The following is a 27,738-nucleotide window of genomic DNA, read 5'->3' on the forward strand; positions in this document are numbered from 1 at the left end:
AACAGAAGACCCCGCTCGAATCGTTCCTTTGCAAGAAGGGCGTTTTTTGCTGTTTTGCTGACCGGATACGGCAAGAGTCTAATCTACCAGTTAGCTCCGCTGGTAGCTAAGCGTATGGGGATTATTGTTGTGATTGGTCGTAGTGTTATCCAATTGCGTGCAGTGAGATTTTCAAATGCACACTTGGTGCCGCCCCTCGAGCTGGCCGATTTTCATTAGTGGACGCCAGACCATTAATCTTTCAGATTTAGGTCTGGATTTCCAGGCTAGTAAAGATGTAGATATATGTAAACAATTTCGAACGATGCAACAAAGCTTGGCAACACTGGCCTTTGTTCCAGGTAAAGAGAAACTGTTTGAAATAGCGGGAAAGCATGATGACATCAGAGCCATGATTTCAAATAAAAAATGAATTGTAAATTAGCGAGGCTATTGAAGAATGAAAATGCAACAACAATGCTTGTGTGATTGCCAAATAGCTGCGCTGGGATTGTTCAGATGTGGAACTGAGGCTTGTTAATTGCAGCATTAATTGTTTGGCTGCTGTGTAACCAGCACTGAAGCACAGGAAGGTGATCATGGTGAGCAGCTGGATCATTCCTACTGGATTTTCCCATCATTGTTTTCCTCCAGTTTGTCCCTGCGCTAGTGTGGACGCATGAGCGATCGTCAGCAGCGCTGCCTCTCTGTGTTTATGATGTTTTTGTTTTGTTGCACCATTGTTTATGAATATCAGCTTTCGTCAGACTAATAACACAAAAGAAACTCTTAGGCTGAAGAGCTGATTACAAACCACAGATCGTTAAGATGTGCCTCTCATTTTTCAGTAGGCCTATGCTTTATTGGGCTAACTCTGGTGCCATTGAAAGTTATACCAGATACACATGTTGACTCTTAACTTTAGATCATATAACGCTATATGCAAATGTCTGGTCTGATAAGACTTTTTCATTGCAACAGATGAAATCCACAATGCTTATTTGTATTATAACAAATTAATGTCACACTGCTTCATAATGCAAAGATTTTTGTTGGAAAGAAATTCATACAGTAGCCTATATTAATTTATTCATTGATCAAAAGTGATCGGAAGATTTTTAGCATGGTAATGGATATGACAATATTAATGTATTTGGTCTTGGCAGAATAGATTTCTCTATTCAGGTGGAGCTGGGGAAGGTGGAGGATTTCAGAGCAACGCTCAAAGCGCGCTGCGAACTGCTATTGTGAATGGTAACCAGCCATTTAAATGTTGAGCAGCAAGCTCATTGGCTACAGATGCGACTTGAACCAATCAGCTTGTGCCAAGTAGTTAACGGTGTAAGTATCATCAGCTGGCATTAAGGGCGCATCAGCCTGCGCCATCTAGAGTTTCATGATGGAACTTGGGATTTATATAAAAAAAGATTTCTATTTCAAAATAAATGCTGTTGTCTTAACTTCCTATTTAAGTGCTTAAAAAACGTATCACGGTTTTCACAAAAATATTAAGCAGCACAATGTTTTCAACATTGATAATAATAATTATAATGTTTCTGTTGCAGCAAATCAGAATATTAGAATGATTTCTGAAGGATAATGTGAAAATGTAGCTTTTCCATGTAAAATAATTGTAATAATATTTCAACAATATTACTGTATTTTGATCAAATAAATGCCGCCTTGGTGAGCATGAGGCTTCTTTCAAAAACATAAAAAAAAATCTTGCCAAACGCAAACCTCAGATTTTATAGCAAAAAAGGGGTGCTAAAATAACAGGTTTGCTGAATTCTTTGGTCTTTTGTTTGAGGACTACACAGCTAAGATGACTTTAAGTTTTCATTGAAATGGTCTGACATGTTTCTAACGTAGTTGACCAAATCCTCAAACTACACGCAATGTAAGATGGCGTACTGGTCTGGGCCGGGATGGGGTAAGGTAAAAGCGAATATTGATATATCAATATTATTTTCTCAACAAACCTCAAACGTTCAGAGGAAATGTCTCTCTCAATACAGGCCACATTCATTCACTGGCCTACTTCGTTTTTTTTCCAACAAAGTTACAATGTCAGCATGTTCCTATTTGCTGTGTTTTTAGAATAAACAAACCGCTCCATTTCTGACACAGAGAGGAACAATTCCCTATAGTCGGGCCTGGTAACCTGTCACAAGTTTCCTGGGCAGTTTTTACAGAGCAGGGTCTCACTATTGTGTTTCTCACCAGACATCTTCCTTTCCACTTTGTCCTCTATGAGGAAAATCACAATGCATGAGAATACATACATGACCTAGATAATTTGAGCACTCAAAGGCTCTCACATACATCCATTCATTCAAACCATTATGGAGAACTACCAACGAGTCTGGATATGACGTTATACTGCCACCATGCGCCTCTGCGTTAAAACAACATCAGAACTGTATTATTTTTTTTAAAATAAATTATTATTATTATTTTATATTTAACTAAATAATTAAATACAGCAACACTGTAGGTATGTCGAATTATTGGTCATTTTGAAAGTGTCCGTTTATTTATTAATACATCCTTTAAGTATTTGTAAATCACATGGTCTTTATTTTATGTAGGCTAAATATCGATTTATTATCAGTTGTATGTGATCAATGAAATGAATTCTTAAATGGTTGGCCCTATATGATCAGATATAGGTACCGTTCCCCTTCGCATTCGGCAGCATCATAATTATTCCAGCTGTTCTGAAAGCCACAATATGAAACCTACTATGGCTAAACCTCTTCTAATGAATATTAATTACGTAATAATGCAGTTGCGCGGTTGCCATCCAATAGCAGCAGTATTTAAATAGAGCGTCCAATGAGAAGGCTGGGAAAATGAATATTAATGAGCAAGCCTTCTCCATAGTGGTTTGGGATTTCGCGTTCCGAAAGCGGTCGGGATGACGAGCAGCGCCAGGTACAAGAGCCGAACGGTGAAATCAGGTAAGATGTGGGAAGTATTAACGGTATGTGACTGAAATAGCAGCGGGATTTAATAAAGGAAATGTAATGTGTCTGTTTGCATCAATCGTTGTGGATTTCTCAACGCTTGAATGGGCGTCTGCATCCTTCACCTGCTGCGGGCATTCACATCACACAACAGAGGATGGAGAGGTAAGCATGCTTTATTGTCTGTATGTAATCATCAATATAAATAGTGAGCTGCATTTCTATGAGTTTATCATAGGTTAATCCACATCTGTGAGCATGCATATATTTCTGGGACAGTGCTATGAATAGCGCTCCTGCATCATTCATCACTCATAGCTTCTATCTACAGCTGTTTGGTTAGGAGAGTAACAAACAATGAACACCGAAATATCATATTATGTATATTTGATCAGTTATTTAAGGACTGCAAATATCTCTTCCATCAAATTCATGGATGCTGTCCATTTTCAGAGATGCATGAAACTAATCCTCACCGCCTGCTTTCAGTGTCCCACATTTCACATGTCTCTGTTTAACCTCACTGTAAAGCAGCAGGAGAATTGCATGCATTGCATCATTTGAGAACAATGAGAACGATGCTGATACCATCATCATTAGCCACTGTCTTAAAGTTTTCATTAAATGTCACTGAATCTAATTGCATAACTATTTTAAAATTATATGCGTCATGCGTTGATCTTAAAAGAAAGGCCATACTCCACCTCCAACACCATATAGAAAAGTAATAAATTGCATTTTGCTGAAAAGAAAATGAATCGTGTTTGATTGCAAATTAGATTATTTGCATTGTGACACTAATACACATTACTATAATGAGAATTAGGGGAGAAATGTGTTTAAATAGTAGAGAAATAAAGTCACAATGCATAATAAAATAATAGTCTGTTCTTTTAAATTATTTCACATTCTCTTAAGAAAACATGATAAGTGTGAGTTAAGCTGATGTTCATGTGGTCTGCTGTGCACTGGCTTAGGAAATGTCTAAATGTGCACTTAGCTCTCCGTGTGTCCACCCGAGGGCGAACTGTCAGTCACTCTGGACGACTGATGAAAGTAACGCTAATGCCTCTTTCTGCTAGGAAACATCCAATTCATTTCTTGCGTTATTTGTCTGTGAACGCCCACGAATGCACACACACGCTTTCCAATGATTGAGACTGTTGCCAAGTATGCTTGAAAGCCAAATCCAATATCCATGGCCCTAGGTGAGGATAAACCTCTCTCCAGACAGGCCAAACAATCCTGGAGATGAAGCCAAGCAGGAGTCTATTGTACAAAGACAGATTTTAAGTAGTTGACCTCCACTTTCTGACCCAAACTTGCTATTTTATTTAATGCTATCTCAAAAGCAAACACTACTAATTAGTCTTATTGTGTTTGAGTTGCAAATACAAATTCAAACTTGGCCATTCGGTCATGCACAGCCATTCCCTTCCTAGAGATTTGAATATACTCTGCTCTAAGATGAATTGGACCAATAAACAGGACCAAATTTGCATATTCGTGATGCAAACCAAGCATAATGATTATATATGACAGCAGAGAGGTTTTATATAATAGGATAAATTATGTAATATTTGAAATATGGACCGTGAGGCCTTCAGGCATGACCGCTCCCACACAGACTCACTAAGCACAATGAAACATGGCAGGAATTGTGGGATTGCCCTAGTAATGTAGCACGTGTGGCATACATTAGGCTGGCTGTGAAGATTGGGGGTGGGGCGCTTGGATTCATTTTTATCCCTTCAGCAATCACATGATTTGGCTTGCCTATGTCCGTTTTTTGCATACTGTACAGTTGTTTTGATATGGAAATTAATGTGGTAGTATTAGCATTGTATTATTAAAGGGATAGTTCACCCAAAAATGAAAATTCTGTCACTAATTACTCACCCTCATGTCGTTCCAAACCTGTAAGACCTTTGTTCATCTTCGGAACACAAATTAAGATATTTTTATAATTTATAAATCTGAGAGGTTTCTGAACCAGCCATAGGCAGCAACGTCACTGCAACTTTCAAGGCCCTGAAAGGTAGTAAAAACATCGCTAAAATAGTTCATGTGACTACAGTGGTTCAACCTTAATGTTATAAAGCGATGAGAATACTTTTTTGTGCGCAAATTCCCCCTAAAATAACGACATTATTCAACAATCTCTTCTCTTCCACGTCATTCTCATAGACAGTATATAAACTGGACACAGCGACCCCATAGGTTTCAACGGAGAAAAGTGAAGTCAATTAGAAGCTCTCACTTCCTGATGGTCGAGTGTACTGTGCAGACTCAAACTGAGCTTGACGACGTAGATGTGACGCGAGTAACCCGTCTGTCTTCTAGTAGCTGTGCCAAGAGAAATCTGAATCATTCCCTTCCGAAACTTGCAGAGACGGAGAGTGTGAGTAGGAGGTGTCCATGATCTAGGAGCAGGAGCAACTTTTGCTAAGTATTCTGATTAATTATTTTGTCATTTTGCCTCCACGTCCCCCCGATTGCCCGCGAGCTTCTCCTCCTGTCTATACGGTAATCTCTCTACTGTGCGACAGAGAGTCACGTGGTTATGACGCAATCGTTAACCTATTTTTACAAAAACAGCTTCTACGGGGCCATAACGTAAGATACAAGGTAATGGAGCCTTTTATACATTTTCGTGTTTCTTTAGAAATAAATAATGGACAAATGGAGTCTTCAAACGCCTCAGATGTAAAGTTATTCGCTGTCAAAGTGACGGCAAAATGAATGGGAGTCAATGGAATGCTAACAGCAGACGGTCCGCTAATCAATGGCGGCGCCCGGGGAAGCTTCAATATTTTATGAAACCCTGCCCCCCTGGTCATTCTCCTATGCTGTTGATGTAGTGTAAAGAGAGCAGCGCTTCCTGGTTCTACGTCAGAACGTAGGCTCACTATTGGCCGAGGCTGGTCATGTGAGCACCTCGACATATGCGTGTGAAGCTCTTTACACTAAGTCAACAGCGTAGAATGACATGGAAGAGAGGGATTGTTGAATAAAGTCGTTATTTTTGTTGTTTTTTGCGCACAAAAAGTATTCTCATCGCTTCATAACCTTAAAGTTGAACCACTGTAGTCACATGGACTACTTTAACAATGTCTTTACCACCTTTCTGGGCCTTAAAAGTTGCAATGACGGTACTGTCAATGGAGGGATAGAAAGCTCTCAGATTTCATCAAAAATATCTTCATTTGTGTTCCAAAGATGAACGAAGGTCTTACGGGTTCGGAACGACATGAGGGCGAGTAATTAATGACAGAATTGTCAGTTTTGGGGGAACTAACCCTTTATATTATGCCATTATAATCCAATTTTTCAGGAAAAAGAGTATGTGGGCTTCGCCACCCTCCCAAACCAGGTTCACAGGAAGTCGGTCAAAAAAGGCTTTGATTTTACACTCATGGTGGCAGGTGAGTTTCCTTATCACCAGTGTTGTTATTGTTAACTAAAGCTAAAATTAGAACTATTAAATATTGTATTCCTTCATTGAAATAAAGCTGAAATAAAACATAAATATTGGATGAAAAAATTAAAAGGGACCTATTACCACTCCTTTTTAATAATCCCAATGAATCATAAACAGTCTCTCCAAACGAGTGGTTCCAGAAGCCCCGCCCACGACTGGTGACGATCTGCCCTATTAGCATAGATCCCGCCCTGAGTGAGCCGCAGTGGTCCGCCATTTCTGTTTCCTCGCTGTAGCAGCTGGAGATATACAATGTCTGCACCAAAAAAACATTACAAATGTTCTGTTATTGGATGTACCAATGAACATAAGAGTCTCCGAAGGCATCTGAGCCACTGAGGACACCATAGTTGAATTTCATTTAAGAAGGAAACGTGCCAAAGAAAGTGTTATAAATTTGCGCAAATCATTTTACACCAGACTGCTTCACAAACGAGGGTCAGTTCAATGCTGGATTTGAACAAAAGTTGTTTCTGAATTTTTTTTGATTAACATGACGGTACATGCTAGTCGATGAGTTGAATCCATTTAACACCACAACAGCTACATAAATGTATTCACTAACCATTCAGAATCGTTCAGTTGCATTTCTAAAAGTTGTAACTGAGTCTCTCCATCAGTGTGCGACTCCGGTTCGAACATGTAAGGCTGAACACCACTACTGAAAATTTCTGACATTTTTGCTATGTGACATTCTTCATTTTTGTTGTTGTCAGAGTATCCAAAGCATGAGCTGTAAAGGCTCCGCCCTCTTCTGGAAAGCGGGGCGGGGAGCAGCAGCTCATTTGCATTTAAAGATATATGTAGAAAACAGCATGTTTTTCCTTCCACTCCTTAAATGGGCATTTACAACAAGGTATAATAAATGATCTTTTGGGTATTTTAAACTGAAACTTCACAGACACATTCTGGGGAAAACTGAGACTAATATTACATGCTTTTTGCAGTGACAGGCGTGAGGGCGGGGCAAACTGAGATCGTCCAATATCAAACCACAACAATCCAATGATCCAATCAATTCCTGATAGACAAAATCAAGACCCGCCCTAAATTTTTTCCTCATTCCAGAAGTTGTTTCACTTGGATATACGCCACAATGGAGAAGAAGAAAAGATTATTGCAACTTCCGTTTCATGACGACTTTTAAGTTTAAGTTCAATTACTAAAATGACTAAAATAAATATAAAATAAAGCTAAATAGAAATATAAAAAAGTCACAAAATTACTTGAAATTAAATGAAAGCTGAAAATATAAAAATAATACTCAAAATATGACTGAATACTATGATAATATATAAATAATACTTAAACAACACTGCTTATCACCAAAACAGGAAGTAAAAAGTATTTTTGCCACTTTTAATGATTCAACCCCAGTGAAAAATAAATATACCAAAATGTATTTGAAAATGTTATGCTAAGTATACTAGAAATACATTTACATATTTATGTAGTTAATATAAATACCCTGCAATTGTACTGTTGGTATACTAAATTGATATACTTAAAGTTTGCTAAATTGGAACAACTAATTTTGTACTTAATGCACTTTAATTATCCAGAAATAGTGCTGAGGTCCAACCAAAGACATAAGTATATTTGATTGTGGAACTATTGCAAGTAGACTTTAGGTACACTTTACATATCTTACATTTAACGACTGATATTATACAGTGATCATAATATCCTTACTAATAATGATATTAAAACACATTTTAGGCTTAATATTAAGAAATGTGCATTGTGCAATAAAGTTTAATTATAATATTTATATCAGTAAGTCTTAAGTGATATGTCAATAAATATGTTAATAGATTTGTACTATACATAGTATGAAATAAATATATTTTAAATACATTTTAGTCTAGGTTTTTTTCACTATATGGAGATTACGGAGAGACGACAGAATTCAATCGTGCCTCGACCACATGAGTGTGACATCTCAATGTATCTGGGCCATACGTGCATTTCTGAATGTTTAAACTCCATGTTTTCCAGGGGAGTCTGGTCTTGGAAAGTCCACCCTCATCAACAGCTTGTTCCTCACAGATCTGTACAAGGACAGGAAACTCCTGAATGCTGAAGGTATATTTCTACTCCCGTGCTCGCAGATTTTACTGCAATTTAAATAAAGTCATCAAATAGGTGTTCTGTTGATTAGAGCGTATCAATCAGACTGTGGAGATCATCAAACACACCGTTGACATTGAGGAGAAGGGCGTTAAGCTGAAACTGACCATTGTAGACACACCAGGTTTTGGAGACGCTGTCAATAATACGGAGAGGTACGTACGTACTTAGAGTTTACCACAGATTTGTTCATTCAATTATTGGTAGTTTTTCTGCTAATCTGACACTTTCCTCTCAATCCTGCAGCTGGAAGGCCAATACTGACTATATTGACCAGCAGTTTGAACAGTATTTTCGGGATGAAAGTGGCTTAAACAGGAAGAACATCCAGGATAATCGTGTTCACTGCTGCTTGTACTTCATCCCTCCATTTGGCCATGGGTAATATATGCCTGACTCTATGGGCCCTTTTTTAACGATCTAAGCGCATGGTCTAAAGCGCACGACGCAAGTTCACTTAGGGCATGTGTCCGAATCCACTTTTGCTAGTTTAACGATGGGAAAATGGTCGGCGCTCCCGGCGCATGGTCCAAAAGGGTTGTCTCTATTCTCTTAATGAGTAATGGGTGTGTTTTGGGTGTAACGTGTAATAAACCAATCAGAGTCTCATCTTCCATTCCCTTTAAAAGCCAGTTGCGCTCGCGCCATGACGAATTCACTATTTAGATGACGGAATTTGCAAGTGGAAAGACTGAACGCTTCTCCAGAGCGCAAACGGATCTTCTCGTCCACGAGGTTTAAGCGAGCAAGCAGAACATCTACGGGACAAGCCGGATTCCACCATATCTTTATGTACACAATATCTTTTACATTGTAATCCTTGTTTAAAAATGTTTGTGTGCTGCTGCGCGTGCCTGTGTGTGTAGTAAGCAAAGTGTACATGCGTTGTGGACTCACCTTTAGGCGCACATTAAATAACAAAAAAACATCTCTTTAAATAACAAAAAAAAAAAAAAGTTGCTATTTTGAGGCAACTGAAATAGATTGCGCCATTGACTTTAGACCAATGTTTCCTGCTATTTCCTGAAAGGCAAGATGGCGCCGAGATGTTTGGCTGGCCGTCTGTCACTCCACACTGTCTTTGTTTTATATTTATTATTATTTTACCTATGTTGCCAAGGCGTACTATCGTTTCTCACCTATGATCGCCAAACTCTGCTTGAGATTGGAGTCTTCTGCAATCAGATTAAACCTGACCTGCTGAAAAGCTCACCTCCACCTCCATGCCTCGAGGAAATTCCGGCCTTCCTGAGGCGCCCTCCTCTCTATCATGCTTCTAAGAGACGGCGCAGAAGACGTGGTAAACGCGGAGGTGTCCGGGTAAGGTTCGAGGCTATTCTGAGGACTATTCGTGGGCTTGGTCGCTGGACCGAGCTGTATCTGTTGGACGATGCTGTTCTGCACTCGGGGGTGTTCAGGGACCGATGGATCCGGCCGGTGTTCCCTGACGCTGGTGGCTTAGGCGGTGTCGGCCGCTCGGTGGACCCCGATCGGCTGGTGCTCCCCCCTGCCAGCTGGCGTGTACCGACTAGGAGAAGAGGTGTGGATCGTCGGAACCTCAGCTCCCTGAAGCATGTCCTGTCTGCATCTGACACTGTTACTTTAAATCTAGCTCTGCTGAATGTGAGATCTGTCACAAACAAAACGTTTTTACTGAACGATCTCTTTATCGCACGTAATTTGGATTTTATGTTCCTGACGGAAACCTGGCTCCGTGAAGGTGATCTTGCTCCTTTATCTGAGCTTCTTCCCCCTGGATGCAACTACTTCAACTCCCCTCGTATTACCGGTAAAGGTGGAGGATTGACATCCATTTTTAAATCTACTTTTTGCTGTCAACAATCTTTAACTGCAGGCTACTCCAGCTTTGAGCTGCAACTCTTTGAGGTAAAGCTTTCGGAAACTTTTCTTTGTGCGGTGGTTTATCGGCCACCAAAATTCAACAAAGACTTTGTTCGGGACTTTGCAGACTTTGTATCGGGTGTCACTCTTAAATATGACCACTTTTTGATTGTCGGCGATTTTAATATACATGTGTGTTGTGAGAACAGACCTCTGGTCAAAGACTTTATGAATGTAATTGACTCTTTTAACCTTATGCAGTCTGTTCGGGAGCCCACGCATGAAAAGGGTCATATTTTGGATCTTGTGCTGTCATATGGGCTGGACATACAGATAACTGAGATCGGCCACACACTTCTATCTGACCATTTACCTGTTCTATTCTCCATCTCTGTGCCTGCTCCCTCTCTAAGCGCAGCTCCTCTGCGCCGTCTTCGTGTTTTTAATTCTGGAACTCCACAGTTGTTTTGTGATATTTTTAAAGACTCTTTTTTATACTCTCTGGATGATCTTAATGACCGCAGTGTGGATGAATGCATAGCAATGTTTGATTCTCTCTGTACTAAGATTTTAGATTCGATTGCACCCATGATTTTAAAGCGCATAAAGCCACAGAAGGAGCCCTGGCTGAATGAGTCCACTCGTACACTTAGGCGCACATGTAGACAGGCGGAGAGAAAATGGAAAAAGGACAATCTTCAAATTTCTAGGGAACTCCTTCAGGATAGTCTTATTAATTATCAGCAGGCTGTAAAAACTGCAAAAACTGAATATTTCTCCTCACTTGTGTCAAAAAATGCTCATAAGCCTCAGGTTCTTTTTAATGTATTTGATTCACTAGTGAACTCTGGTGATGTTGTCTGTATGGAGCCTTCTTCTAGCTTGTGTGAGGCTTTTCTGCAGTTTTTTACAGACAAGATTTCTGCTATTAGAATCCCACTCTCTCGGTCTGCTCAGGTCCCCTCAGCTCCTTTAGCAAGCACAGCTGTCTTTGACAGTTTTGAACCGGTCTCTCTCTCTGAACTGAATGAGATAGTTGCAAATTTACGCCCTGCTAACTGTCAAACTGATAGTATTCCATCATGTCTGTTTAAGGAGGTCTTCTGTTCGGTGGATTCTTTTATTTTGAAATTTATTAATTTGTGTCTAAGTTCTGGCTGCGTTCCATCCTCCTTTAAACATGCCATAGTTCAGCCTCTTCTGAAGAAGAAGAACTTAGACCCTCTGGTTTTGTCTAATTTTAGACCTATTTCTAAGCTCCCTTTTATTTCAAAGGTTTTAGAAAGAGCTGTGTTAATTCAGGTCCAAGAATTTTTAAAAACAGCTGATGTTTATGAACAGTTTCAGTCTGGTTTTAGGTCTCGTCACAGCACGGAGACTGCTCTTTTAAAAGTTTTTAATGATCTGTTCTTACACCTTGATACTGGCAACTGTGCCATTCTAATTCTGCTTGATTTGACTGCAGCCTTCGACACAGTTGATCATAAAATTCTTCTGTGGCGCTTAGAGCACTGTGTTGGCTTAAAAGGCACTGTCCTTCAGTGGTTTGAGTCGTATTTAACAGACAGATCAATTTCTGTACAAATGGGACAGTTTTCCTCCTCAGTGGCCCCTCTGACCTGTGGGGTACCGCAGGGGTCGGTTCTGGGTCCACTCCTGTTCACCCTGTATATGCTACCTTTGGGATTCATTTTCAGGAAGCATGGCATCTCCTTCCACTGCTTCGCTGATGATGTGCAGGTGTATCTACCGCTAAAGGTTCCAGCTAAAGAATCTTTGCAGGCTGTGATAAACTGCATGAGCGATATTAAGACATGGATGGACCAAAACTTTTTAAAACTTAATGAGAATAAAACGGAGGTTGTCTTGTTTGGTCGTCCAGAGTTGGTTCAGGTTCTTACCAGCTCCCTTGGCCAACTAGCACCTCACTTAAGATCCCATGCCAGGAATCTTGGAGTGATTGTCGACAGTGCTTTTAAACTGGATAAGCAGGTTAGTGCTGTGGTTAAGGCAAGCTTTTTTCAGCTTAGACTGATAGCTAAAGTCAAACCGTATCTGAGACAGGCTGACCTAGAAAAAGTTATTCATGTTTTTATTACCTCTCGCCTGGATTACTGTAACTCCTTGTATACAGGCATTGGGAAGTCTGAGCTCTATCGTCTGCAGCTTGTACAGAATGCAGCAGCTCGCCTTTTAAGTGGCAGGAAGAAGCGGGAGCACATTACTCCAGTGCTCTCATCGCTTCACTGGCTTCCAGTAAAGTATCGGATTGATTTTAAGGTTATTTTATTTGTTTTTAAATGTATTAATGGGCTAGCCCCAGAGTACCTTACAGACCTTGTCAGGTTGCATAGGCCTTCCAGAGACCTCCGTTCAGCCAGTCTGATGGTCCTGGAGGTTCCTAGATCTAGACTGAGATCCAGTGGTGATCGAGCCTTCTCAGTGGCAGCTCCCACTCTCTGGAACGCACTGCCTGTAGCTGTGCGGACTGCTAGTAGCCTGTCCACTTTTAAATCATTGCTAAAGACTCATTTGTTTGAAGTAGCTTTTGGCACAGGGGAGCCGCCTTGATGAATGTTGTATTATATGTGTACCTTTATTCTTAGTATTTTGTTATTTCATTGTTTTTTATGTATCAGTGTGTGACTAATATTTTTGTGTATTTTACTGTGAAGTACTTTGGTAGGCCCTTGGCCTTGGAAATGTGCTATATAAATAAATGTGACATTGACATTGACATTGACATTAGACCAGGGTTCAGTTGGTCAATGGCGCAGTCTATTTCTGTTGCCTCAAAATAGCAACGGGCCAACAATGCGCCTGAACACACCTCGTTTTCAGACCAGCACGCCAATGGTCGCACAAATAGGCGCAAATGCATTTGCTATTTAAACAATGTGCCGCAGAACGTGAAAATGATAACTGCGTCAGGCTGAAACTAGCAAAAAACACTTGCGTCGTGCCATATTGCGTCAGGTGTATGATAGGGCCCTATATATATATATATGCTGTATATATATATATATCTGCTCTCCTCCCAGGCTGCGGCCCGTGGACGTGGAGTTTATGAAGGCTCTGCAGGACAAGGTGAATGTAGTTCCACTCATTTCCAAGGCTGACTGTCTGACGCCAGCAGAGATGAGGAAGATGAAGGACAGGGTAAAGCGGACCTCCACCTCAGCCTGTTTATACATGCACACGCTCAGTTCACATTCATACGCACAGCGTGTCCTTGCTCGATAGTGTCAGGGCTTCTGACGTAACGAATGTTTTTGATCCTTCTATTCAAGGTGAGAGAGGAGATTGAGAAGTTCGGAATCAAAGTGTACCAGTTCCCAGACTGTGATTCCGATGAGGACGAGGAGCTCAAGCAACAGGACCGAGAGCTGAAGGTCCGTTTTATGACATATAAAATGGATGCTTGAGTACTTAATGACAAGACATGAAAAATTATGTTTTCTGTTCCATCCAAGGTTGATGTCTGGTTGCAACTAGCAACTAGCTGAAATAAAATAAGCATAATATTAAAAAAATTGCATTTAACGTTTAATTTATTTCAAGTAACATACGTTTTTTAAAAAGATTTAGTTTAAACCCTGTCAAAATCTTCAAAAAAATTGCTATAAACTCAACTCTTACTAGAGAACCTGACTATCTAACTAATGTAAACTTTAAGCTAGTCTCAGACTAAAATGCATGTTTGAGCTGTTTTAACTGAAAGCAACTTACACTGATATATTTTTAAATATGTCAGTGCCATTGTTTTGTCTCAAGATGCACACCAGTAATGTTTTTTTTTACAGTAAAAGCCTTTTTTAAATGTCCTAATTAAACTAAGGCCTAATCCTGGCTTAATCTAAGCCCTGTCTGTGAAACCAAGCCTAAGGGTATTAAAACTTAAAGCAAGAAATATAACTCTCTATGTTTTGTGCTTTTAGGAGAGCACTCCATTTGCTGTGATTGGAAGCAACACAATAGTGGAGGTCAAAGGTCAGCGGGTGAGAGGGAGACTTTACCCATGGGGCATTGTGGAAGGTCAGTACAAATCTGTGCTTGAATATCTACATTTTGCACAAGACAAACTCTGTACATACATCGAAAGTAAGACTTAAAATTTATATAATTAACCAACTAGATCAATTTCAACCCCCTCCAACTCTTTTTCGTCACAGTGGACAATCAGTCCCATTGTGATTTCGTCAAGCTGAGGACCATGTTGATTCGCTCACACATGCACGACCTGAAAGACATCACGTGTGACGTGCACTATGAAAACTACAGGGCGCAGTGCATACAGCAAATGACAAGGTAAGTCACAATGTTTTTTCCAAATATCTTACTAAACATAATAGGAAAAAATACTTAGTTCACTTATGAAATGTTCTGTTTTCACCAGCAAACTGACCCAGGATAATCGCGTGGAGAGTCCCATCCCGATACTACCACTGTCCACCCCTGACGTAGAGACAGAAAAGCTGATAAAGATGAAGGATGAAGAGGTCAGCAGTCCTGCTTAATCTAGCTATTTCATTTCTTAAAGGGATAGTTCACCCAAAAATGAAAATTTCGTCATCATTTACTCACCCTCAAGTTGCTCCAAACCTGTGTGAGTTTCTTTCTTCTGTTGAACACAAAAGAAAATATTTCAAAGAATGGTGGTAAGCAGACAGTTGACTATAGCCATTGACTTCCATTGATTTTATTCCTACTATGGAAGTCAATGGGGTCCATCAACTGTTTGATTACCAACATTCTTCAAAATATCTTCTTTTGTGTTCAACAGAAGAAAGAAACTCATGCAGGTTTGGAACAACTTGAGGGTGAGTAAATGATGACAGAATTTAAATTTTTGGGTGAACTATCCCTTTAACTTTCTAAATGTGGCCCTGAGCACAAAGCTAGTCAGGAAAATAGTATTTTTTGGACATTTGCAAATGCTGAATCTGCCTAATATTGTTCACTTTGTCCCTTACAGTTACGGAGGATGCAGGAGATGCTTCAGAAAATGCAACAGCAGATGCATGAACAGGACCTGTGAATCTATTCCTGCACAGAAACGGCTGATTTATACTTCTGCTTGTCTGCAAGCAGACACATAACACTTTTACATCACACTGAAGGATATGCAGTAGTGAAACATGTAATGTATTTGTATGTTAAAACACAATACACAGATATGAATGCATGTGTTGAGCACTGCGGTTAACAGGGTCACTTCTGAGCCTGATATTTAAAACCAGGCTCCAAGTAGAAATATTTAGTTTAGCTAAATGATTTAGTGATTCGTTCATTTTCACACTTTGTACAGTCTGTGATGCTGTATGACTGTTTCCATGGCAAAGACTGCTTTATTCACAGTAGACATGGCAAATGTTCTGTCTTGTTCTATTTTTTTGTGACCTGTTTCTATCTCATTTTAAAAATGATTTTTTAGTAATTAGTGTGTGCGCGGGTGTGTGTGCTGATTTGCTTGTGGAAAACTAAACATTTGAGTGATTTTCTACTTTTGAAGCAGCTATACCAACAAAGTCATTACATTTTGAACGAGGTTTACGCAGTTACGAAGTATCAACATTTGCTGTTAATAGCAAACCCTTTAACAGTATTATTAAACCTTAATTATTTTTTAATTGTTTATTGATTTACTTGTCTCTGAAGGCCTAATCAGAGCACCCTTCAGTTGCAGACTTTGCTGTATGTTAAAGAGAATTTTCTCAGATCAAACAACTTGTATAATTCTGGTTATAATATCAAACGTAGCGTTAGTTCTGGCAGGTAAAGTTAGTCAAGCTCGCATCAGCTGACTCTCAGCTGATCCACATCTACCTATAGGAATACGACGCCTATCACCGTATACATATGATAAGCTCCTTCAGTATTATCAGCAGCTATCGTGTTTCTCAGGAGCGAATTACCCTCCTCCCTCCCCAGCTCCTCTTCTCATCAGTCAGGATTTGGCATTCTGATTCCCCTTGAATCAGAATAAATTCTCGAATTATGTTGTATTTTAAAATCTTGAATTAAATATATTTGCATATATTCATGTTGGTTCTGTTCTGTTTACCCAAAGGGGGGTTATTGCTGCTCTCCCTGCTCTTATCCATGCTAGGCTGCATGGATGCGCAGGGAGTTCTCGCCCAGAACGGAACCATACCACCAATCCAAACTGTATGCTAATTGTCAATCGTATTTGACGATAGTGGTCCTGACAGAAATGCCATTTAAGACAGCTGCTCCAGCTCTAAAATACCAAATTATTTGTAATATTTAAAAAATAAAAATGGATATCAGACCATCTTTATCAGTAAAAAGGCTCTGAGATATTTTAATATCACCTGTTGTTGGTTTTTAGATGGATGCCCTGAGATATTGATTTGTATGGCCTGTATGTGTTTACTCAAGCTATTCCTATGAGCATGATAAATGCACCATCTGTCATGATTCCTTTGACAAATAAACATCCTCTGTGGTAGAGCCTGTCTGATCTGTACATCTTTTCATCATTGTTAAATGTTTTTTTTTCAGATTCCTCATTTCCAAATTCACATTTCATGGAAGCCTATGTTATTTTGTTACATCACCATGTATTAAAATATACAGAGGTGTAAAGTCCAGGTTCAGAAAGTAAAAGTCCTCCTCAGTATTTTGTTCCAATCACCTGGATTTGCTAATTATCACGGTTTTTCAGCCAGGAGTTAGAATTGACTGTTACCAAGTTAGTGAAATCAGCTGGCTAAGTTTACATTGTAAAGTTCAGGGGTCAGAAAGTAAAAGCCCTGCCTTTACACCTCTGCAAATATATTAGTTTGAAAGTATAATTTAAAGTATGTTGAAACTAAAATGCTTATGTGCTAAAGGTGGGGGGTTTAAATCATCCCAGTGACTCGAATCTTTCGAAAGATTCGTTCAGTGAGACAACTATAATCACTCCAAGTCGTCGAGTAAAACAACTGTTCAAAGAAAACCTAGAAAGTTTTTTAACATCATACGCATCCCTCACAAATTACAACAAAGCAAATTAGCCTATAATTTTCCATTCCTTTTGTTAACTAGCACGAACGTATTAATTTAGTTCATTCACGGATCACGAACCCGTTTAGAAACCCAGCAAAGAGGGCGTATTCGTTCCGCAGTTCCAACCAATCAAACATTCCTTCCATAACCCGCAGTCGAACGCTATTGGTTCGCGCTACAATCAGTCTTTGAAGGCTGTCAGAATGTGAACGAGAACGGTTTTGTTTGTTCAAGGTCTAGTAGTTCACAAAAACACGACCCACCAGGGTGTGCAAGTACACTGTGCGCAAAATGTGCCAGTCACAAGTTTATCTTGTGGTAAAACATACACATTTGCATTATGTTATGAACATTCTTTGATCATGTCTTATCAGATTAACATACCACGACGTAGGAGGAGTTTAACAGAACTGCATGCAAATAAAAGCTCGGCGAGCAGGAACACCTCATGCATGAGACATAGCCTACAGTATTTATGAAGTATGGGTAACTGCAACTTTTTTTAAATACTGGGCGTGGATGAGGGCTACAGGCTGAGGGACTGTCTTGTTTTATGAAACAAAGGTTTGCAGATGTGGTGTGGAGGAACCTATGCCTCTCCATCACTCTACTTCCGCATCAAACACGTTTAACACTCAACATGTTCTGCTGAGCACAACACTGAAGTAAATGCCATTTGCATTGGTTTGCATGTTTTTAACATAACCTGACAGAAACATCTGACTGGGACACAGCAGCAGACTGCAGAGAGATCATATGGAAGGGAAACTGGACATGGATGATGTTCCTCCATCCCATCAGCATCAGCGGGGCTTGTGGAAATCCTTCCACGGCAAATCCAAACTCACTGGCAGCCCCAAACTGGGCAAAAAGGAGAGAAGGCAAGAAAGTGGGTTTTGGATATTTAAAAAGAAACGACCAAATGGTTTGGACCGAGCGATGTCTTCGTCACAACCCAATCTGCCCAGCGCAGCGACAGCCCTGGATGACGGTGACAGCGGGAGGACGCGCTGCGGCGTGCGGGAGCAGAGTGTCGGTGAGGCGGCGGCAGCAGCAGCAGCGTCGCTCGGTGCGGAGATCCAGATGCTGAAAAGAACCGTCAGCTCCAAACCGTCACTCTCCCAATTGGTGCAGTCTCAACATAAACCTGCACCGCAAGGGTCCACATGCATTGATGATGCTGTGATGGATAGTAATGAAGAACAGGTCAAAAAAAGTGTGGTAAGATGTTTCAGTTTTTTTTTTTTTTTTTTTTTGTCATTGCACTGCAGTAATAAGTGATGGATGCAGTTTTTCGTTTTTTATTGGATCCTATACAACTTGAAAGCTAGTCTGTCTACATTACATTTGCAGATGTTTTAAAAATCACTTTTTTTTATATAGAGTGAGTATTCAAAAGTGGAACAGATTTTTGGTAAATTTATTATGGATAACTGAGCCCTCAGGGATTTGTGATGCCACAGCCGACAGCTCTCCTAAATGTGAATGTATTCAAATCATATTTAATGTAATTCCTGTTTGACAGTGATCGACTTTAACTTTTAAGGTCATCAGTAAAAGTGAAACAATGAATTTAGGCCTTTTGAAAATATGTTTGCTGCAATTGAAATACAATAAATGCATTTCCGTATATAGAAAGTGATAAATTAGAGTCAGGTTTCTGTTGGAAAAGCAACGTCATATTAGTTTAAGCTGGTTTTTGTAACCTGGGTAGCTGTTTTGTTTCAGGTTTAAGGTGATCTGCCACTCTTAACCAACTTGATCAAGGTGTGCAGGTTAATCTCGACCACCTCAGCTTGACTGGCATGGTTCAGCTAGACACCTTGTAAAACCAGGGTAACACATAGGCTCAAATCAGTTAGATGTTAAAGCTTGATCACATCCACCAGGATGATGTCAGAGATACATTTTTAGATTGGATTTAAAGGGCAATTGACTATTAAGCTTATTTGCCTCACCTTACCCGATGTCCCACTTTTGCTGAATCCAACTACCAACTTTGAATACCATCAAGCAAAAACCAAGTCCATTGCAAGTCCAAATCTGGTGTCAGTTCAGAACTCCTGGAATGCTCAGTAGACAATCACTTTGTTGCATGCATGCTTGTGTATATCCTTGCCCTTGCACACTGTGGCAGGGATCTCTCACAGGAGCAAAGTGAAGGAAGAGAGAAGACCAGGCCTGGACATTTATGTTATGTTTTTAGGTTGATGTGTGTGCAGCGGTCTTCTGTAAGGGGCTGCCGTTTTCTACATTCATTTTGTGTTTATTTATTTTGGAATCGCATTTGTTGAACTTTCGGCCTCTTTCTTCCCTTATCAACATACCTTTTTACAAACACCTGAATCAGGTGTTTTTGTGCATGTCCATTTTGACATCTGTACATGCAAAGTGATGTTTTTGCATAGTCAAACTCATTTCAGATTCCCATCCACACAAGAACGAGCTTGTAATTCTTTAGGACTACTAAAATAGTCTGCCCTTTTTCCACAAAAATAAAAAAAACTTGCTACCTGTACTGTGCTATACTAGCTGGATCTAGTTACAGCACTTGCATTTTGTTGCACTATTGTTGGATTGATTGCTTCTATTGTTCTCCTCATTTGTAAGTTGCTTTGGATAAAAGCGTCTGCTAAATGATTACATGTAAATGATGATTTTCTTCACTCAAATGTTTAGAAAGAGGGCGTATTCGTTCAGTAGTTCCAACCAATTAAATATTCCTTCCACTGCCCGCAGTCGAACGCTATTGGTTCGCGCTACAATCAGTCTTTGAAGGCTGTCTTTGAATTGAATGTGAACGAGAACGGTTTTGTTCAAGGTATAGTTCAAAAACAAGATCCATCAAGGTGTGCATGTAAACTGTGTGTAAAATGTGCCAGTCACAAGTTTATCTTGTGGTAAAAACGTACACATTTGCATATGATATGAACATTCTTTGATCACGTTGTATCAGATTAACATATACCACGACATAGAGGGAGTTTAACAGAATTGCATGTAAATAAAAGCTCGGCGGGCAGGAACACCGATTGCATGAGACATAGCCTACAGTATTTATGAAATATGGGTAACTGCAACTTTTTTTAAATACTGGGTGTGGATGAGGGCTACAGGCTGGGGGACTGTCTTGTTTTATGAAACATAAAAACTCATGACGTTGAGTTTTTTTCTACAAACTGTTAGTTTCAGTTGTGTTGGCACTGTATAGTTAGTTGCCTGAAGGTGTTTGCCAAGCTGGTTTGCAAGAAGAGAAACTTGCCTAAAAGTAAAGACACATTAACACGGGCTTGAAGCCAAACAGTGAGGTTCAGTAAGGTTATCGACTCTCTCCATCTGCAGAACTGAATTACATTGGTTATTTTCTTTTTATTGGTGGTCTAATGTGCATCAGATTTTAAGATCAGCAAATATAGATTTAAATGTTTATCGTTTTTAGTTTTTTTCTCTCTCTGCTAGACATAATTGAAAACAGCGGATAGTTTGCTTAAATGGATAGTTCACCCAAAAATGAGAATTAGCTCAAACTCAGGTCGTTCCACACTTAGGACTTTCTCTGTTCTGCAGGACGTGTTCTTCAAAATATCTGCTTTGTGTACCTTAGAAGAAAGAAAGTCGGTTCCACTTAATCCACTTTAGACATTCTACTAAGTAAATTTGCAACTACATGTCAACTAACTATCATTAGATTATTAGTAGATTGTTAGGTTAGGGTTAGTAGAATAAGTTGAAATGTACTTAGAAAGATACTTAGTCAGTATAGGATCTCTGTTGGCGAATCATCCGATCTTAATACCAGGTGTAAACAGGGCCCTAGTTGACATGTAGTTGTAAAGTTACTCATACAGTTAGTATGCCTTAAGTGGACTATCGCAAAAGTGTTACAAGATTGAATCGGGTTGGAATGACATGATGAAAGAATTTCATTTTCATTTTTGGGTGATCTATCCCTTTGAATATTTACATAATTGATAATTGAAAAATCCTGTCCTGAGCTATAAACAAGAAACCTCCGGGCTATAAAGTTTTGCTAGTCATTGAAGTTTGGTATACATTAGCTTTTCTGTATATGTCCGTCCCAATCCATTACATCACTGGTTTAACAGCCACCAACAGTGCAGCTGAGATCAGAGTCAAACAACTGAAACACTGAGTTCCTCTGGACCATATAGGCTCTCTCTTTACTCCATTACATGTCTGGACTTGACAAACAGTCTTGGTATGAGCTGCCTGAGCTTTCTTTGTGGTTAGATTTCTGAGGAAGGGTTCTAGGAGGTTTGAAAGACAGCAGCATGTTTTTTTTAAAGAAATCTGTTTCGTATTAGTGGCGCTTTGCCATTTATCTGTGACTCATATTTGGCAACTGATACAAGCAACTTAGATCAACTCCTCTACAATTCCCGTCACTCGTAGGAGTGGATTTCAGCATGTTGACACTCTAAGTTTCCTTAACTGTGTAAATTCATGGTATGTGGGAATTGCAGTTATGCTGAGCTCAGCTGCAAGATATGTATGTATGTATGTATGTATGTATGTATGTATGTATGTATGTATGTATGTATATATATATATATATATATATATATATATATATATATATATATATATATATATATATATATACATACATACATATACATATACATACATACATATACATATACATACATACACACACACACACACACACACACACACACACACACACACACACATATATATATATATATATATATATATATATATATATATATATTTATACTACAGGGCTGTTGAATGCTTGAATCTGATTGGTTGAAGAACGTTCTAAGGTGTGCATTATTTTCAGGGAAACGCACAGCTAAAGTAGTTCCAGGCAGGTCTTGACCGCATTACAGTTCCATATCACTTCGCGTAGTTAACGGTAATAATGGAAAATAGGATACAATTCATAACAAGAAAAAACATGCAGCCCCATGCGCTTGATCTGGAATTTTCAATGTCTAGCTTCACAATCAATGGAAACATGCAGTTTAATTTTAATTTTAATAAATAAAGTCGTCAATTATTCCTTACATATATATAATAATTTTTTCTTTTTTTTTCAGTTAATTGAATTCAGATTCAGATTTACTTTCTACTTTACTTTACTTTGGTAATTTTCTACTACCAGGTTTTCCATGACTTTTTAAAGATATTATTTTTTATATATATATTTTATATATTAATAACAATAATATTTTTTACAATCGTTTGTCCAAAATAATTTTAGCAATTTCTACGAATTTGAACCAATTTCAAACTATATTGTCCTTAGTTTTTAAGATATTAATCTGATACAGTTGTTACGCCACTTTAAGGTTAGTATGAGACAGTGGGTTGGTTGAGTATCATAGCCACACATATTTATAAACAGTTAACGTTCACTGACATGATAGTGTCTGACTGCTCAGGGCCTAAATGCTACATATCAGACATGCATGGAAACAACATAAAACTGATCACGTTTCTTGTTTTACAACACCGAATACAAGTGCATTTCGCACACATCCTCTGAGGCCCCTATAATGGACCCAGACTTTCCATGTTTAAAGGCTGCTTTTAAAACAGGAAGTGGCTCTGTAATTGCTATACCACAATATTGCCAACCGCTAGGCTACATCTTCCTGTTAAACCCCTTGCCGTGTGTAATTCTAAAACATTTTCTCTTGCCTAAGTTCTATCATCATACTAGTATCCAACTGTATCCATATCCCATTGCACTAATGCAGATTTGCATAAAGGACAGACGCTGTCACTCATTTTGAACGATTTCTGGTTGCTTTGTTGGTCCAAATCGTTGCCGTCGAGTACAAAAAGTTTTGTTTTGTCTTAATTATCTCTAATGAAAATAACGTGTTGTGTTTGGGCTGTCACACTCACACTGTTTCTACTTTATGGAATAGTATTGTACTTGTACAAACCTCAGAGAAGGTTTTCAGTGCAGCGGTTGATGTGTTTTATTGGCTGGCACCATGTTCATTTCAGTGTCTTTCTCCTTAGGAGATCTGCTCTTGTAATTATAATTATAATTATAATTATTTGTAAGAAAAGAGACCTGTATACCTCACAGTGGAGATGAAACAACAGGTCTCTTTTCTTACAAAGATACTCAGTACAGAACAGAGGAAGGTGAAATAATCTTAGACAGATCTTATAGGGGAGGGATGGAACTAGGGCTGAATGATTACTCAAAATAAAACTAAAATCCTGACATGGCTTAGTGTAATTATCGAATCACAAAGGACTGTTTGACTGACCAATCAGCAGACGAGGAGACAAAACGTGTCATTCGTTATATTTGGAATTCTGTTTGGTGATGCTAGTGGAGCAGAAAGATTATATTGTTGTCTTTTGAAATGCAGGAAGATAAATATTGGATTTCTAAATGCAAATTAGCCATCAGAACATCCTTATCGTCACAGACATGGCACAGGATGTTGTTACGGGAATTCCCATCTAATAAAAATATTCTATATCCTTATTTTTGACGATCCTGTCACTAAAACAGGATGTTTAATACGCCCTAAAGGCCAGCAATGCAAATCACCTGCTTCCAGCTGACACTGCAAACACATTTAGTGTGTGAACACAGTGTTTTGACCTCATCTCTTGCTCAAGGGCAAAAAAAGGGAAATTGAAGTTTTCACTGTGTGTAGTGCTTGTCAAATAGTGCCTGTGTGTTTATGTGACATAATTAGTGGTGCTGTTTTTTTAAGACCTAAAATATTATACTTTGCCACGTAACTCGTTCCGCACCATTTGTGCTACAGACATGAATTTAGCCTCAAATCATTGGAGGCTTGTTGAGAAGAGGTGTGGTAATATTTTTCTAAATAATCAGACCTGCGGTTTTTACTTTATGACTTATTGAAGGGCAATCTGACTCAATGTCTATAGACCAGAATATCACAGAGACTTGCAGGTGGACACTTTTGACCTGGGCCAGTAGCAACACCTTAGTAACCACATAGAACATCCAAGCAACACCTTAGCAACCACATAGAACACATCCAGAACACTATATTCCAGAGTTTTTCAAATTTAGATATTTAGACATTTATTTATATAAAAAAAAATCAACACTTTTTCTACAGATCCCCTATCACTCACAAAACCATTGCTATATTCTACAGTTTTGTGGCATTTCATAATTTTCTACTTATAATGGTCAAGGTTTCTTGCTCTTTCATGTTCATTTTCCCTGTATCTAGTATTCTTACATTTAAAAAACAACACTGTTTTCCATGATATGGCTTCTTTAAATGACTTTGGTTTTCAAGTTGATGTCTTCAAGGACACAATGATAATAATTTATGAATCCACAACTTTCCAGACCGAACCATTATAGGCTACACCACTGGAAACAATACATTACTTATTCTGGACCCCAGTTTTAAGCACTGTCAGATGTGTGAAGTTGACATCACACGCACAGTGCTACACTTCCTTCACAAATATTAGGCACTGACAGCAAACAGCTATAAGGGTGTGCTCACACTTGTAGTTCGTTTGCTTGATTGAAAAAAAAAACATTTAGTCCTGGTCCACTTAGCGTTCGGCATTTTAACACCGAACCTAAAGATACCAAACTTAAAGGAATAGGGATATATGTTCACAACCTGATTGGTCAGCTTTTATTACATTTTTGCGACTGAACTTACCGAACATCCAAAACAATGCTGTGTTCTGGGCTAAATGCGCTTGTTGTATGTGTATAGCCTACATATGATGGTATTTTGACCAGCTGAGAACTCGTGAAGAGCTTATAAAATGTGAAAAGGATACAAAACAGAGGTAGGAATCCCTCCATCACACAAACGAAGATCTGCTGCAAGATAAGCGGTTTTGAGGCCTGAACCGAACTGGGTTGGTCAACATTGCGACTATGACAAGAAAAAAACGATATGCGTGAGCATTCAGTTCTTTTTAGGGTCTCATCTTCCTGTTTTTGGTTTGTTTACATGTCTATGGTTCGTGTTACATTCATATTTAATTTGAACCGCACCAGAGTTCATTTGGAAGCAGATTGAGACCCATCTATTCAGCGTCTCGGTCCGCTTGTTTGGTGGCACCAGTTCAGATGGCACTAACAGAGCTAAACATGCCAAGTGTGAACACACCCTTACACCACATTGTGACTCTCACATTTGACTTTAATAGTATTTTAATCTGTTTAAGAACTGAGACAGGATGAGACCATCTGACTGACATATAAAGAGACCAACCACAACTAATAAGATTCTACAGCTAATACAGCTGAAAATGAGTGCTGACTTTCAGAAAAGTATGAAAACTGTGGAATCCCCCAATCATACTCCAAGTAACTCTATTATAACCTTTGAATATGTTCTGTGATCGTGCCACATTGCACAACATTTTTGCTTTCATTGTGGAGAGATAATTTACTTGTTGCTGCAAACTTGGTCATGTTGCAACATGCCATTACATAAGACTGCTACGTTATAAGAGCCAAAAATATGATGATGTGTTGTAAAGAGTCAAGTTAAAGTATATAGAGTGCCATTCTAATTTAAAACTGTTAGAACAGAATATAAAGCATTTCACTTGGTCTGTATAATAAGACGAGCTCAATGTTATGTTCTCAGTGGTTTTATAGCACCGGTTTATCTGTTTTTAGCATCTTGCAACATCCTGTCTTAATTTTAATCATAAATTGCCTGCCCAGGCGTAAGTTCTATTGGAGATTATCTAAACATTGTAATTTAACAACAGAGTTCTCCCATATAATCACGTTTGAGTAACTAAAACTCACATGCTGTAAGGTTTGGCATTAATGGTGTTGGACACACTGTGTGCACTAAGGTTTGTGGTACAATGTTTGTTTTCTTCAGGGCATTAATGCAGCTGGTAACGGTGGCATACAGACTTTACTGCCTATTTCAGCAATGTACCAGTTGGACATTGTGCTGAAAAGAGGAAACAACCTTGCCATTCGAGACAGAGGCGGTAAGACCTGCACCTTTGATGCTTATGTTGTTATGTTACTGTAAATATGTGTTCACTGTCAGGGAAATGTGTTTTACTTTGTATTTATATGCTATTTCAAGCTAATGTTCAATATCAGTGTGTTGCAATCAAAACTTTATATGTTTCAGGAACAAGTGACCCGTATGTGAAGTTCAAAATAGCCGGTAAAGAAGTTTTCCGCAGTAAAATCATACACAAGAACCTTAACCCGGTTTGGGACGAGCGTGTTTGCCTGATAGTGGACAATTTACAGGAGCCTCTATATATTAAGGTAAAAAAATACAGCTTATATTGCTAAATGCTGATGGATCACCCATTATGTTGATTATTTTTTTTTTTTGGATGCTTGATTACAGCATAGAGTAGTTCAAAAACTGAATGAATAACTCTTATGAGCCGGTTCGTTTTAGTGAATTAAAAACATACTGCTTGAACAGTGTTTCCGAAACCTGAATTAATGACTCCCATGAGGCGATTCCTTTTAATGAATCAAAAACTTACTGAGTGAGTGACTCTGAGATGGTTCATTTTAGTGAATCAAAAACATACGGTGTGACCGGTGTAGTCTGATTCCCAAATCAATGACTCTAATGAGGTGGTTTGTTTTAGTGAATCAAAAGCCTACTGCTCGACCAGTGTAGTCCGATTCCCGAATAAATTACTCGAATTAGTCTTTTTAGTTAATCAAAAAGCTACTGTGGCTGTGCGACCTGTCCAGTCCAATTCCCGAACAAATGACTCTTACGAGCCGGTTTGTTTTGGTGAATCAAAAACACTGATTTTTGAAAATTCAGGATTCCTAAAAAAATGACTCTAATGAGCTGGTTCTTTTTAGCGAAACAAAAACATTGCTACATGAACAATATAGAGCGTTTCCAATACAAAATGACTTATTTTTAAAGTCCTCCTGTAGTCAATAATTATATCCCTTAAAACTCTTTGATCACCAAAATAACATATTTAAATGTTTTTTCCTTGAAAAAAATTATTCATGCCTTAAAATAGCTTGAATGTAACTCTACACCCTTGCCTCAGTTCTATGAATATGCAAAAGAGCCCCGCCTCCACTCACTCACACCAGCTCAGAGATCCACTCGTTGACTCATTGACCTAAGGAGGAAATACTCAGCAATGGTGTTGACTTGTGAATTTGCACATGGCTTGTCTTAAAGCATATTAAAAACACCACATAGGAATATAAACAACATTATTAGATTGATTTTCACCACAGGGGGACTTTAATTAATTGAAAACAGTTATCAGTCAGTCAGAGGAGTTAATCTGACTTGCTTATTGAGCAAGTTATAAATTGGA

The 27,738-nt window shown here is 38.8% G+C and overlaps 2 protein-coding genes across 4 annotated transcripts in view; both read left to right on the forward strand.

Moving 5' to 3' along the window:
• Positions 1-2,860: 2,860 nt before the first annotated feature.
• Positions 2,861-16,875, forward strand: septin5b (septin 5b). 2 transcript variants are annotated; one of them, XM_079860867.1, is made up of 11 exons: positions 2,861-2,956; positions 6,283-6,373; positions 8,428-8,514; positions 8,591-8,714; positions 8,806-8,940; positions 13,443-13,560; positions 13,692-13,793; positions 14,340-14,436; positions 14,574-14,709; positions 14,798-14,900; positions 15,377-16,875. In XM_079860867.1, exons 1-11 carry the CDS (start codon positions 2,900-2,902, stop codon positions 15,437-15,439), a joined length of 1,113 nt encoding a protein of 370 aa, XP_079716993.1. In that variant the 5' UTR covers positions 2,861-2,899; the 3' UTR covers positions 15,440-16,875. The 2 variants fall into 2 exon arrangements, with proteins under 2 accessions (XP_079716993.1, XP_079716992.1); XM_079860866.1 differs by having other exon boundaries at positions 2,922-3,113.
• Positions 16,876-17,829: 954 nt separating this feature from the next.
• Positions 17,830-27,738, forward strand: part of mctp1b (multiple C2 domains, transmembrane 1b) — a 35,110-nt gene continuing 25,201 nt past the window's right edge. Inside the window, exons 1-3 of one of the 2 annotated variants that reach the window (XM_079860922.1) lie at positions 17,830-18,636; positions 26,289-26,403; positions 26,553-26,695. In XM_079860922.1, the coding sequence (XP_079717048.1) occupies positions 18,172-18,636; positions 26,289-26,403; positions 26,553-26,695 (723 nt within the window). In that variant the 5' untranslated portion in view covers positions 17,830-18,171. The remainder of the gene's footprint in view (positions 18,637-26,288; positions 26,404-26,552; positions 26,696-27,738) is intronic. The other variant, XR_013819997.1, reaches the window with a different exon arrangement.

This window comes from Squalius cephalus (assembly GCF_949319135.1).
Source record: "Squalius cephalus genome assembly, chromosome: 24".
Taxonomy (NCBI): domain Eukaryota; kingdom Metazoa; phylum Chordata; class Actinopteri; order Cypriniformes; family Leuciscidae; genus Squalius; species Squalius cephalus.

Coding starts and splice junctions, on each gene's coding strand:
- septin5b (XM_079860866.1), top strand. CDS start 3,009: ATGTGTCTGTTTGCATCAATCGTTGTGGATTTCTCAACGCTTGAATGG. Junction 8,941..13,442: donor ATCCCTCCATTTGGCCATGG/GTAATATATGCC, acceptor CTCTCCTCCCAG/GCTGCGGCCCGTGGACGTGG. Junction 14,710..14,797: donor TGCATACAGCAAATGACAAG/GTAAGTCACAAT, acceptor TGTTTTCACCAG/CAAACTGACCCAGGATAATC.